Source organism: Leptosomus discolor, chromosome 5 (assembly GCF_034619465.1).
Source record: "Leptosomus discolor isolate bLepDis1 chromosome 5, bLepDis1.hap2, whole genome shotgun sequence".
NCBI classification, from domain to species: domain Eukaryota; kingdom Metazoa; phylum Chordata; class Aves; order Leptosomiformes; family Leptosomidae; genus Leptosomus; species Leptosomus discolor.
Genome location: NC_141395.1, coordinates 35028999 through 35043059, shown reverse-complemented (window position 1 = coordinate 35043059; position 14061 = coordinate 35028999). Strand labels below are relative to the sequence as shown.

Genomic DNA, 14061 nt, shown 5'->3' with positions numbered 1-14061 from the left:
TTTATTTTGATTCTGAGCCAATCACTGATAGTGATGTATATGAATTCGCAAAACCCTCACAATTGCAGCTTGTAAGGCTAGAATTTTTCTGATGGTAGCCTAAAATGACAGGCAAGTTGGACTTTCTTTGGAAGTGCTTTTGTTTTGGATTATCAGTGTGTCACTGAAAACTCAGTTCTCTTATAGTTAAGTGTTCTACATTACAATGGGGTCTGTTCAAAACAAAGTATTTATTGATCTGGTCAAAGCTATAAATGTATTTGGGATAAAAAAATTTCTGTTGAAGTGATTTCATCCATTCATTTTAAACAGAGCAGATGTTTTTTATCTTAAGGTTTACTCCATATTTTCTAGGACATGATTTATTGCAAGAAACTATTTAAGCTGACTTTTTTAGTTAACTAAATATTGGTACCATATGTGAATGCTAGCACATCATAATTAATTGCAAATGGTGACCCTTTTGTTGACCTTAATTTTCCAGCATGCATACACATAATTGAATCAAACTGTTCCAGCAAGTAGCAATAAATAAATATGACCAGTTAAAATAGTTATTTCCAATACTTACGTGTGATAGTACTACTTTTTTTTTTATTGAACGTTAGGCTGGTTTGAATTACCTGCTAGAATTCAGAATATCAAATAAGGGCAAACAGAGGGAGTTCAGCAAATCACTCCTTTGGCCTTCAAAAAAGTAAGGTTCATATGCAGTAGGCAAGCATAAACCTCACGCCTATAAAAGTATAGTTATCTTCCTGACATTTTTAAACTCATTAAGAATCCATTCAGATTGTAGAGATTTAGTATATAGTAATGTTTCAACCATTTAGACAGCATTAAGGAGTAGTTCGTTATTGAGTACTTTTTGAAAAACCTCTAAGTTTATTAGTTACAGAATTCTATAATAATCATATCAATTTTGTATTGCCATGCTTTATGTGGCTAATTTTAGGCCATTTGAAATCAAATGTACTTCTTTATATTAAAGCCTGAAGCTTATGAAGTTATTTAGGCTCCAAACTCTTACCTAACTGCATGGACTCCCCTTGAAGGCTGTAGAGTTCTAGGAGCTTAAATGGCTTTTTGAGTTGGGTTGGATGTGCCTGTGACAAAACTTCTTCCAGAACTATATATCTGATTGTGAATTAGGGTTAAACACAGTCTTTGGGACCGAGGTCAAAAGCAACTTGCTGTAGCTCTTTCTATGACGCAGTTTACTCCTTCTCCTTCAGTAATTCAAGTTTTGCTGGCTGTCATGATTAAGGAAAATTTCCAGCTCCTCATCTTCAAAGGATGATGTAATATGGGCACAGTCCCTGGTGTCCTTCCATCTTTGTCATAGTGGAAAGCATATTAATGTGGCTACTTGAAGAACCTTGGGAGTTGTTCTTGTCTGTTGAAATGGTTCCCTTGCATTTTGTTTTAGTGTGTTAGGAGCTGGGCTTTGGGGGTTTTTGTCTGATTATGCTACTGGTTTGTTTTCTCTTTAAAGTTATGAAATAAAAGCTGCTAAAGACCTGGAACGGTATAACAGAGAGGTCAAGAAAGCTATGGGACAAACAGTGCACCGACCAACAAAGGAGGCAGAAAAACAGAAACCCAAGCTGAAGACTTCCTCATCTGATCAGCAGAAGCTTGACAAGATATTTCATGCTCAAACTGAAAAGAAGCGGAAACCTGAACAGCCTACGAAAATTGTGACAGTGCCGTTTTCTCTGAGTTCATGTAGACATCAGCTTCGGAGACATGAGAATAATGATTCAGATGAACACGAGCTTTTGCTGATCCGTCATCAGAGTTTTCCTGATGTCTGGATATTTGCTACTGAAAAAAAGCTAACATTGCTGAATCCATATAGATTGGAAGAAGCCTTGCTATGTAAAAGATTACTGATGAATCATAAGCTTCCAGCAGAGAAACTGGACAACTCAATTGTCTTAACAGACAGGTATAGTACAGTTGAGCAAAAATTTTCATGTTATTTCAAGTGTCATTTGCTAATTATTTGCAGTAAACTCTGGTAAGGCCCTGTTTGCTAATTCTGTGATTATTTGTACATTCATTTATCTGTAAGAACAAATTTTAATGTTTGTATACTTTTACCTTATAGTAATGAGCAGGCCTGGTCAAACTCAATTTGAAATAAGTATGACTTTTGACCAGTTTCATTGGTAATGCAATGAAGACAAATTTCTTCCCTTAGAGGAAAATTAAATGCTCCACATTTTTGTGACTTCACTCTAGCTAACTTTCACCCATGGATTAGAGAATGGCTGATGTAACTTTTATTATATGCCCAAACTTCATCACTGCTTAAGATACATGAATAGTTGTGATTTTGTTGCTTGAAACAGATTGCTTTTTGAGAATACTTTTTGATCATACAGTCTTGATCACTTCTCATCACTTGCTACTTTTTTCTGTATTTTTCTCACAGTTTAAATTTTCACTTCAAGGATTTTGGTTTTTAACACTTTGGGGATATTTTTTTTCCCCAGTCTTATTGGTGGATCTCAGTATATGGCTGCTCTTTATAAAATGCAGAAGGATTACCAGAGTTTCAGTGGATCAGGATATTTGTCAGATCCAAGGCTTGTAGCAAATGGATTCCAGATAAAAGTAATAGAAGGTATGATGTTTTTAAAATCTTTTAGTCGTATTGGGACTTGTTTCTTCTGATTTAATGATTTAAATGGTTGATAGTGTGGATCATGTTATTCTACATCACCTCATCATTTACAGCACCAACATCCTGCTTTCCTTAATATTCAGATTTTACTACTTGGCAAAGAACATAATCTTCTACATAGGACATTGAGTAATGGAAACTGATAACTGAACAGAAAACTTTAATATTATTTGAAAGAATGCTCTGAAATGCATGTTTTCCTGACTTTTTCTACTTTTCTCAAAAAGCTGGATGTTGATATCCTTAACTGCCATTCTGACAATTTAGATAAAACTGATGAGAATTCCTTAGACCTGGCAGTTTCTTCCAAGGTGTTGCTTACTTGCAGAAGCTTCTGCGAGTACATGCTTTAACTGATGCCTCCTCTGTTGTCGAGCGGTTGAGGAGGTCCAGTAAGGAGCTGGATCTGGTTATTGACTTACTTTCATATCATAGTTGTAACACAGAGCCCCAAGGGGCCATATAGAGAGGGTGACAGGATCACCATCACACCTTTTGATAGAGCTTGATCTGAACTTTTTTGTTTTGAGACAGCCTACTTTTCAATATCTTTTCATTGATTGCAGAATATATCGGTTTCGTATAAGATCCTTTTACCTTAGCAATAGAGATCATATGTTTATACATTTTTCTGAAGAACAATTTATAGGGATGCTGTTGGAAACCCAGAGGCAACCCAGCCAGCATAAGTTCTGGGGATCAGGATTTTTCTAGCAGAATTGCAAGAAAAGCAAACATCTTTGGGGGTAGTACCTAGCTGACCGCTCAGAGAAAAGGTTCACTATAAAAGCTGTTAGAAACGCTATAGCTTCATGTGTTACAGAGCCCCACATATGTATAGCGATGACAGATCTACTGTAACATATGGGATCTTTTAAGGGTAGGTTCAAAAAAAGGATATAGAGCAACTCCTTCACTCAGAGGCTGGCTCTTGGGAAGAACAAAGCCTAAGCTGTTTTCATTACTGAATCATGCACAGCAAAACCAAGGAAACTTCTTTCTGACTGGCTAAATCCCTACATAAACAGCAAAATCTTTGTAGAAGAGCTATTCTTGTTAATAATCTTAGATTGAACAATTAGGGGAATAAAGCGTGTATTGTAAGAAGCAGCTCTTGAAATGTTTATTCAGTCTAGCAAATCAAAAGCTGAGGACATCTATGATATGTCTCTAGACAAATATGGGAGAAAAGGATCGTTGCTTAGCCTTTCTGCTCACATACCTTCCCCACACACACCTCCTCGTATTGTAAGTTCGGTCAAAATCTGATTAATGTAAACTGGATGTGAATAAATTGAATGTGAAAATTTGAAGACAGTTTCTAGGCAACAACAGAAGAGAGTTGTTGACAGATTTTTGTGGTACTGGAGTTAGGAAACTAGTTTTAAGAAAGCTTGAATAGTTTGAGGGCAGAATTGTACAATATAACAGCAAGGGACTCAACACGGTAGCCGGGAAGTAGTAACTGTCTTCCGATCCTGTGTTCCTAAGTATGTAAAATTAGGGAAACAAAATCTTCTGAGGAAACATTCTCATTTGGTTTATAGTTAGTCAAAGTGAAAGTGTTTTATATGCACTACACAAGTTGACAAACCGTGGTCATGGACTTGATCAGTACCATACAGCTAGCCCATATGAAGAATGGGAATCTAATTCTTTGTCCCAGACTTATATTTTAAATACTTGAATGAAACACTAATAACATCTGAGGTTTCTCGGTCATGTTTATAAGCTTCTGCTGATGACATTGTAACAGTTAACAGCCTCTGTTATTGAAAGAGCATGCCATTGCAGATGAAGGTAGAAATACCAGCAAACAAATGGAATTTCTCCCAGCCTTTTTTCCAGCTGACCCAAAGATTTTTACTTAATACGTCATCAGTCCTTCCTTCTCTTTTTCTTAAACTCATCCCTGAAATATGCTATCTTCTATAAATATGCTACTGTCTTCTACAAATACTTATTAAAGCTGATTTTTAAAAACACAGGTATTAATTATTTATATTCTTTATGTGTCCTTCTCTGGGAATTTCACTATGCAGTTTGAGGTTCTTTAATTTATAGATTCTTGTTGTATATTCTTTACAGAAAGTGACCTGCAGACCCGGAGTCAGTTGTCCCACTTATACCTGAGTATTCTATAGGATTTCTCAACCTTGAGAGAAAAAGTCTCATGTCTCATAAAACATTCTTTGCTGTCCGTATAGAAGCATTTTTTGTTCGTTGTCTGAATTTAGTGTCTGTTTTTGTGGGTTTTTGACATTCAGACACAGCCTGAAAGGGAGGGGCGTTCAGATATTGAACTAGAAGATGCGTCAGAAAAGTTTTGTTTCTTCAGGATATATTGTTTGTTTTGTGGACAGGGATTACCACTTTGCATGGTGGATGATGAAGTTACAGCTTGCTGTGGGGAGGTGTCCAGAATGCAAATGTGCACTTAGCCCACAGAAGCTGGAGATTTTCACCTTTCAGTATGCATAGGACCACACCTGAGCCCCATTCTCTGTGTGTGTACTGTTATAACTCACTTTTTCCCAACTTTTTGGGTGAATTGGATCAGTCCTAGTATTTGCTGTTTCTCAGCTGACCTATCAACTCTTTCTTGCTGTCAAGGTCCACTGTAGTGTATTTGAAGGTCTATACATTCCTTTGGGACTTCAGCCCTGACATGGTCATACTAGATGTCCCTTTCTGATGGCTGGTTGATTTCTTATTATTAATAGCCAGTAGTGCATGGCTTCCTTTTTCATCCTGGGTTAAGAGTTTTATTTTCTATAGTAGAAAGTTTCCTTTTTCTGACAGAGATAAGTCACAAGCAAAGGTTCCTTTTCTTTAGCTTTGAATTTGAAAAGTGAAAGTGGTATTTTGGCAATTTCTTCTTGCAAAACAGCAAGCTTTTCTGTTGATCCATGTGGATGTGTCTGTAATGGCATTGGTAGCTCTAAGATGCCTTCCCAAACAAGAAGGAAACTTAGCTGCTCCAATTTGATGCTTGGCAGTTTTGGCCACAGAAGAAGAGGCTTTCCTTGACCCATGGTCTGGGAAACCCTCTGAAGAGGGTTGTCAATCTAGTAGATTGCATTATTTGTTTGAATCTCCACACATATTCTGCTGAAGGAAAAGGAGCATGAGTATTGCTGGCTGTTATCATGTATTAAGTCTACTTATAATGTTGAATTATTAATTTGGATCGCAAGACCTTTTGCTTTGATATTGAGCACCTCAATAGGATTGTTTCCTAGATGATGATTATAATGACTTGAATATAAGACTGTAGATTAATTCCTTATTTTCTGTCAATGTGTGGGGTGTTTTACAGGACTGACTGACTACTTAATAACAAGAAAATCTGAACAGCTGCCTTAATTTGGAAGGTGACTTTGGTAATTCCCTTGTCAGTTTGGGCTTGCATCTCAACTGGTCTTTGATAAAGAAGCTTCTTTGCAATTTAAATTCCTACCTTTTTGTGACTTATGGCACAGAGGAACTTTATAAAAAGGTTTTGATTCTGGTAGTTTCTTACTTGAAAAAAACCAACCATGTAGTATTAGTTTTTCCTTATTTGGATGACTTATCTGTAAGGGACAACTTCTCTCATAGGATAAAAAAGAATAAATTCATTAGTCTTGCACTAAATTTGGCAGGTCTTGAGATTAACACTCAGAAATTGAATCTTATTCACTCACGGTGATTGAAATTCATAGAAATACAACTATACTTATTAATGGCCGAGACCTTTTAGCTAATGGAGTGGTTCTGAACTTTAATTGTTCTAATAACCTACCAGGAGTCTTTCTCACAGGCATAGCACGGACATGCCTTACTCTGAACCCCATGGCACCACGTGACACCAGATGTACCACTCCTAGTAGATTTTTGAAAGGTCTAATTAGGCCTTTTCTTCCTAACAAGGACTCACTTCTACTTGGAGTTTTGTTCTTGTTCTGTCGTTTTAGTCAGAAAACTATCTGAACTTCTGATAATGTTTTCCTTTTTCACAAATGCAGCCTTTGGATGGTTATTTTTATGAAAGCATGTGAGTTTCAGGCCTTACTTGCCTATTGTTTCATTTGAGGGTAAGTCTGCCCTCCGAATGATGGGAATGGAATTTGCCTTTGCTCCATATTGTTCAAAGACTGTACGACTGTAGCCAAAGTTGTTCCAAGTATCCTAGATCTTGGCTGTGCCCTATCTTCTTGTTTTGTTAGACTAAGATCTTTTGTAATGTCTCGTTGTTTCTGTTTATATTGATTACTCAGCAGTCTAAGGAGTTTTCAACTAGACTTTTCTCTAGTGAAAAACATGTTGTGAAATAGCTCAGAAAAAGTTTTTTGCTGTAAGTATGTCAGTTAGGCGAAATCAATGGTTTCTTTGTGGAACGTGCCAGTTGTGATTTGCAAATCTGTGACGCTGAGCTCCAGTCTGTCTTCCGCTGCCCTCCCGCCCCCTCATGTTCTGGCCGTACTGAGGCTTCAAGTGATGCTACCTTTGGGAGAGCAGTCTGTTTGCTTTGACTTAACTCAGTATTCTGGGATCTGCCAGGCATTTTTTTGCTGGGTATAGCTTGCAATGACCCCTACATACAGAGAAGCATTTCAAGAAGTAAGATGGTTTACTTTCTGTCCAGTTCTTCTTAAGATGTGTTTGTTATATGTACCTTCACTGCACATCTGTCTACTTGCCTTTGCAAAAGTCCTACAGAGAGATATGAAAGGATTGAGAGCAAGGAACACATCTTACCTGTTTCTGTAGCAATGGTGGGCCTTGGGCCATGCTTCAAGGCAGGCTTTTAGGGCAGAATTGTCTGCCTGATAGAATACATGTACCCAACATACATATATACAAAGAATGTGCTTACAAGGCCTCAAAGAGCAGTAATAGGTAAATAACCCATCTTCCTTGGTAATATAAAGTGCCTCAGCTCTTGTAACTGACCAGTGGAAAGTCATGCTGCTACTTAATTTCAGTTTGATTTTGACCATAGACTGGAAGATAAATAGTCTTATAGTGTCACCTAATCTAGGTGGCAGCTGGAAGAGAAGTTTTTCCTGGCCATCAGGAAGGAATAATCCAAAGATGATTGTGAATGCTTTGTTTGGAAAGAGAAAGGGGAAATTTGTAGCAATGAGAGCGCCACATTTTTAGTCATTTGCAAGCTAGTTTATTTGTTCATGGAAATATTTTCCTTGGAAGTTGCAAAGCGTTTCATAGAGACTACTGTGGAAACTGATTGAAGACTCCTGTTGGAATACTCAAAAATCTTAACTTATATTTTGACAAAAATTTACAAGTACACTGAGGCTTGGACATCTGCTTGTATCATCAGATGTTGCCAATATCTGAATTCCTGCAAAGACTTGCATTTAAATGTATGTTAATCAGCATGCAGTTGACTACTTTGCAGTCTAAAGAATGTAAGCAGAAAAGGAGAATGACACACAAACAGAAATACCAAAGCAGAAAACTTCTCTTAGCCAGGATTTGTGTTGTTCTTATGTTAGACTCTTTAAAGCCCCCTTTGACTTTCAAATTAATGAGCAGTATGGTGAAGTCAAATCTGGCAGTCAGAATTTGCAGACAGGGAAATTGCTATTGGTAAAACTGAAGAGTAGCAAGCGTTAGCAGTCTCATTAGCAAGCATGTATGATTGGTTTACTGGATTTGCAAAAATTAAAAAAGTTTTGTAAATCCAGAACCTCAGTTGTGAAATTTTAAAAGGAAGCACTGGAAATAAAAGTTGTTGAACTGAAAATCTCTTAAACACTTGAAACTTAACAAAATTTTGTGTCCGATCTTTGAGAGGCAATTATTGAAAGGTTGTCAAATAGAATAAGTTGTCATTTTAGAGAGAAAGCAACACAATCAAATGGTCTGGAACAGTTACTCAAATCTAGTCTTTCATTAAAGCAAAATTGGGATAAAAATGAAGAGAAAGGAGCTGAAGGAAATTAAAACCAGACTTTATCTTTTGCTCCTGTCTTTTACTGGCAGCCCTTCCCACAGGGAGATATTGGCATAGTACATCATCTTGTCACATGTAATAACTGTTGAACGTTCAGATAGTTTAACATTTGGCTTTACGATGAATCTGGTCACAGGCTTACAGCAGTACCTAAAGCATATGTCTTGTTTTTTCTGGCCACAGTTAGGGAAAGACACCTTAAAAAAGAGAAGGAAGACAATACAGGGTGAAAAAGGAAATGAAGTTTCAAATTTAAAGCAGTGCTAAAAATGTAGCTAGAAGGAGGTTATGTGATTTTATTTTTTTATATATATACGTATATTTAGGGGGTAGAGCGTGGTGTTCCCTATGTCAAATTCCCACTCTGGTCAAAGTATCTCTTGCCATGAAGCTTAAAAAGACCAAATGGCGTTATTTACCTGGTGACACACCCACATTTAGAAAAAAAATTCAACCTGCACAGTCCTCCTGTTCATCTATGCTGTGGTTTAATGATTGTCAAATAAACAGTGCCTGGTCACAGATTACAATCTCAGTTCCACTAGCTAATGAAAGTACATTGTGGTGACTTACATTGCATATATATTTTCTCTCACTTCTGGAATTTTTCACATTGTTGTTTGGATTAGGAGCATGAATGATCCCATATAACAGTTTGTTAGTTTAATCCAGTTCATAGCAATCTATTTGTCTCCAGCTTTTTTGACTGCAAAAACCATTTGTGACTCAGGCTAAATGTCATTTATCCTACCTGAGGTCATTACACAAAAGTGGATTTCTTTTCATTATGAATTGCATTCTTCCATGCTTTCCTTGTGAAGCTCTTTACTACTTAGACTTGTAGTAGAGGAAAAGGGAAGGTAGCCATGTGGGTTGGGTTGAGATTTCTGTGCACCCAACATGGAGTGAGAGCAGGAGCTCTGAAGGACTGCATGAGAATCTGTGAGCCTGACCCCTGGAGAACTTGCTTCTGACTGGGAGCAGAAGAAAAGTTAGCTGCACTGTAGCAACTTCATTCAAACTTTTTGCAAGAAGTGTGCATAAGAAGTGAAATCTCACACACCTCAGAGATTGAACAGAAATTTTGTTGGGAAGGTTGCTTAAATGTTTTATTAATCATTCTTATTCAGAGTGGTGCCTGCTGCAGCAGTGATATCATATGAATGATAGTATGAATCTGTCACAGAGCCTTAAGTTCTATGGGCTTGAGTTCTTCCTCTGCTGTGGTAGGAGAAAAAACTGGGTTTTTTTGGGTTTTTGTTTTTTTTTTTTTTTTCGGTAGAAGCTGAATTTGTTGTGATAACATTTGAACTCTATAGATATTCAAACCAATTGCATAGGAAATAGTGCCAACACTCTGTTTTAATTGTATTTTATTACTAGCTTCTACTTTAATTTCACATATGGTTAATTAAAGCCATAGAAGCTTTAATTTGAGCTATTCTCAAGACTGGGAATGCCACAAAATGTTTTAGGCGTTTAAACAGTGCCAGCTAGGATTTGATTTAAAATAAGCTGAGACATTTGTGATGTAAATGGGCACACATCATCATAATGAAGCATTGGACAAATAAATGTTTTTCACTCCAAGGGAGGAGCAAAAAATGTCTCCTAGTTGTATTGAATTTGTGAATTTGAATGTGAATTTACTAAGTGATTTTACATAAGTTTAATTTTCTCTGAATTGCTCCAGAATAGAAATCAAAGCAGTATATAAATTACTATTTTGTCTTTGTATTTTCAGGTTCTTCAGCTACAGAAAGTCATCTGGAAATAGAAGGGATGGCAAATTGTCTGCCATATTATGGTATTTCTGATTTGAAAGAAATTCTGAATGCAGTAGTTAATGGAAATGCAAAGGAAGTATATGAATGTAGGCCTCTCAAAGTGATAAATTACTTGGAGGTAAGACAGAAGTTTGCTTTTAACTGTTGGCCAGCTAAGCTTATTGTAAACCCTTAAACAGCTTGATTCTTCAGCTTTCTGTTTTAATTAATGTATTTCTGTTCTAAACAGAAGTTACTTTTGAAAAGGAGACTGTCATATCCTCTCTGAGGTGTATGGTTTCTCCATTGCTTACCAAAATACTTCCATCAGACATATCCCAAAATAGTTGTCCAATGTGTTATAATACGTGCTGAAAGGTGATGTTCACAAAGTGTTTCTATATAGACAGTTTTCAGACTAGAAAGGCATTGCTCCATGTTGGAATACAGAACTGCCATAAAATTGATTTATAAAGTCTAGAAGGCAGTTGAATCCAGAACAGGCATTAAGATTTAACTCCTTTATGAATAAATCTGTGAAAAAGTTATAAAATTATTTAAGATAGTAGTTTATGAAAAGTAGGCATTAATTGAAGTTTACTTCTCACGTAAACCTCAGGGAGATGTACATAGTGAAAGTCAGAAAGGGCACCATTTCCACTTAAAGAAAAATTCCTATGATTCATTCAAAGAAAGGACATAGATAGACAAATGGAAACTTTTTTTTTTGCCAGAAAAACAAGCTGTCACAGGAATTAAGACAGTGAAGTAAAAAATTAAGTCTCACATGCAGTAAAACCCATATGCCTCTGCAAACAGTTGTATTTAGTTAACATCAATAACTTCTGCAGTTATAGGAAGCACACACTGACAACCAACTGAGTCTTGTAAGTCCGCTGTATTCCATGCAATAGTGACTAAGCTCTGCAGTGCACTGACAGAGAGGAAACCATGTGTTCTTCACAAGCAGCCAGCATTATTAGTTGCCAGAAATACGGTGTGTGAGTGAAAAAGTATTTAATCTGTTTTCTTACAGAAGTTACTATGCAACAGTTGGAAAGACTGGAAAGACTCTTGTTAATAATTGGTATGCAAATAAATAAAATCGTCCATCCAGAGACAATAATGGGTGTGAAGTTTCAGAGACAACTAATACATGTGGTACTGGTTAAAGCTGGAGTAACTAACAGTAGTAGTTTTCTATCACTTCTTATCTAGATGTTTCACTAATGCTATCTTTAATCCCACTTCTTAAGATCTGTGTTCAAAAAGGTTACCAAAATACATGTTAAGTCTCTTCAGTATTTGCTAACACGCTTCCCTGAATCGGGCTACTTCAAAATGGCATCTAGGCATTTGCACAGAATATGTGTTTCATCTTTTAAACATTTATTATACAAATCTTTTCTAGTATTTTTGGGTCAGTAAGTTTACAGTGCTTTTGGAGACAGTGATTCTGTTGTGTACTGCTGAATCATTCTCGTGCGCTTGTGAAAGAAGCTTAAAGAAGAGATAAGTTAAATGTTGAGACAGGAATGGTTTGTAACTTGGTTTGGAGGTGAAAGCTTTATTTCCTCTACTTACAAATACCCATCAGTCATGTTTGAGCGGGATGTAGTTGGTTTAAAGAGAGACACACATGCACACATACAAATGTGCGTGTGTATATGTAGATATACACATACACGTACGTATAGAGGTATATACCAAGAGATTATCAAAGGAAGCCTTGCTAAAAGCAAAGTTAATTCTGTGAGGAACTGTTGGAAAGAAGGTGCATGTGCAGCCATCACAGTAGCTGGAAAATACATATTAACTAGGAAGTATATGGCTTGCCATCATGGAAAAAAAAAAACTATTAAAAAACCCCACACTGATTTCTTTCTTTTTTACCGTTCGGGGGGGGGGGGGGGGTGTAAACACTGGAAACGCCATTCACTGTCACGTTCAGAATTGCAACTGTTATCTTAAGCTTCATGTTTGAGCAGGCAGCATGTCTGCAGTTTTTTCTGTCTTTTGGTAGACCCAGAAGAAAGGATAGGATAGTGATTAAAGAAGCGGCCTTCCTAGGTAGGGAATAGCCCCCAGTGATCTTTTTTCACTTAGAGTGGGAGAAAATCTGAGACAAACAAAGTGAGAAGATTCAGACTGAAACATTATGAATGCTGCTTCAGGTTTGTACAATGTGAAAGGGGGATTATATGTTACATCCATTTCTGCCCAGGCAACATTACTAAAGTACAGAAGAGAAGGCAATGGCAGAAAGGCCCATCTTGGAGGAGGAAACAAAAAAACCTGACAACTTCTTTTTGAAGTTGCTTGATTCTTTGAGGATGGGTGCTTCAGTAATTGTGTTTATCACTCACTTCTGCTTTCTAGCATTGTGAGGTAACTGGATGCAATAGACAATAGTTAATACAACATTAATGTAAAATTTCATTTTAGTATTTTTAAAACTTTTAGCTGACTGTTTGACTTCATTTATGTTAGTTCAAAAGTTTGTGATGTAGAATGTGTCTTGTGAACTGGTAAACACATTCAGCTGATGCTGGTGCCAACAAGAAATAAGATACTCAGAAACACAAAGCATCTTGCAAAACTGGACCCTAAAAGAAAAAGAGTGCAAACATGACCAGGAGACTGTGTGACTCCATTGTAGAAGTGTCATGAAATGACCAGTAAAATATGCTTAGAGTTATGTTTGTAATTCTGGGCTTCGGAATATTTATCACCAGAAAAGAGAAGACTGACCTTTAAACAGTGGGTGCTTAATTCCTGCTTTCTGGTAGCCCAGGTTAATGTGTTAAAAAGTGGTACTTTAAAACTATTGAGGTTTTGCTTTTATTTTTCCTTTCCACAGGGAGAAGCAGTACGTTTAGCTCGGCAGCTGCCCCTACATTTGTCAAAAGAAGATGTACAAAACACAATTTACAGGATGAAGCAACAGCTTGGAAAGGAAAATAAAGGCTGTGTTCATGGTCGTCCTTTCTTTCATCACTTAACAGATATTCCAGAAGTTGACAAGCACAACTCCACGGAAATTATTCAGTAAATGGAACATTTTGTTTGGGATCATATTTCTCTTGCCCAATTTTGATGATTACTCTGTAATTTCAGTATGTTTTGTGCAAAGCTTTTGTATAATGACTTTTTATTATTGTATGTTCACCTCCTAGAGACTTTTTTCATTTAAATTCAAATGCTACTTGAAAACTGGAAATAAATACTGTAGAGAAATAACTCATCACTATTTTTTTAAAGAAGTTATTAAAGAGATGTTCTCAACTGGTTTAACACTTTTCTTATTGCTGCAGGTTTAGAAAATACCGGTGTGTCAAAACTTTTTTTGACGTGTAGTAGTTAAAGTTGCTTTCAACAGAGCCTGGAAAAGTTTATTGTACTAAGGATATGAGGTGGTAATTTTCAAAGGAATGTCAAATAGCTGTAGGTTTTTAAGTGTGGCATTGCCATATGCAGTTGTTACAGTTACAGATTTATGGTGTTGTATTTCTATTTGGAAATTGTTAGCTCGCATAAATGATATTGAAGTGTCCAATCTCCAAAAAGCTTTTTTACATGCTTACAAAAGTGTGATTTTTACAAGTATAGTACACTTAAAATTTCAGATCAACAAAAACTGG

General features: G+C 36.6%; 1 protein-coding gene across 1 annotated transcript in view; it reads left to right on the top strand.

Moving 5' to 3' along the window:
• Positions 1–13472, top strand: part of PMS1 (PMS1 homolog 1, mismatch repair system component) — a 44184-nt gene extending 30712 nt beyond the window's left edge. The window contains exons 9-12 of the mRNA XM_009948936.2: positions 1496–1951; positions 2502–2632; positions 10399–10559; positions 13281–13472. Of these exons, the coding sequence (XP_009947238.2) occupies positions 1496–1951; positions 2502–2632; positions 10399–10559; positions 13281–13472 (940 nt within the window). The remainder of the gene's footprint in view (positions 1–1495; positions 1952–2501; positions 2633–10398; positions 10560–13280) is intronic.
• The last annotated feature ends 589 nt before the right edge of the window (positions 13473–14061 follow it).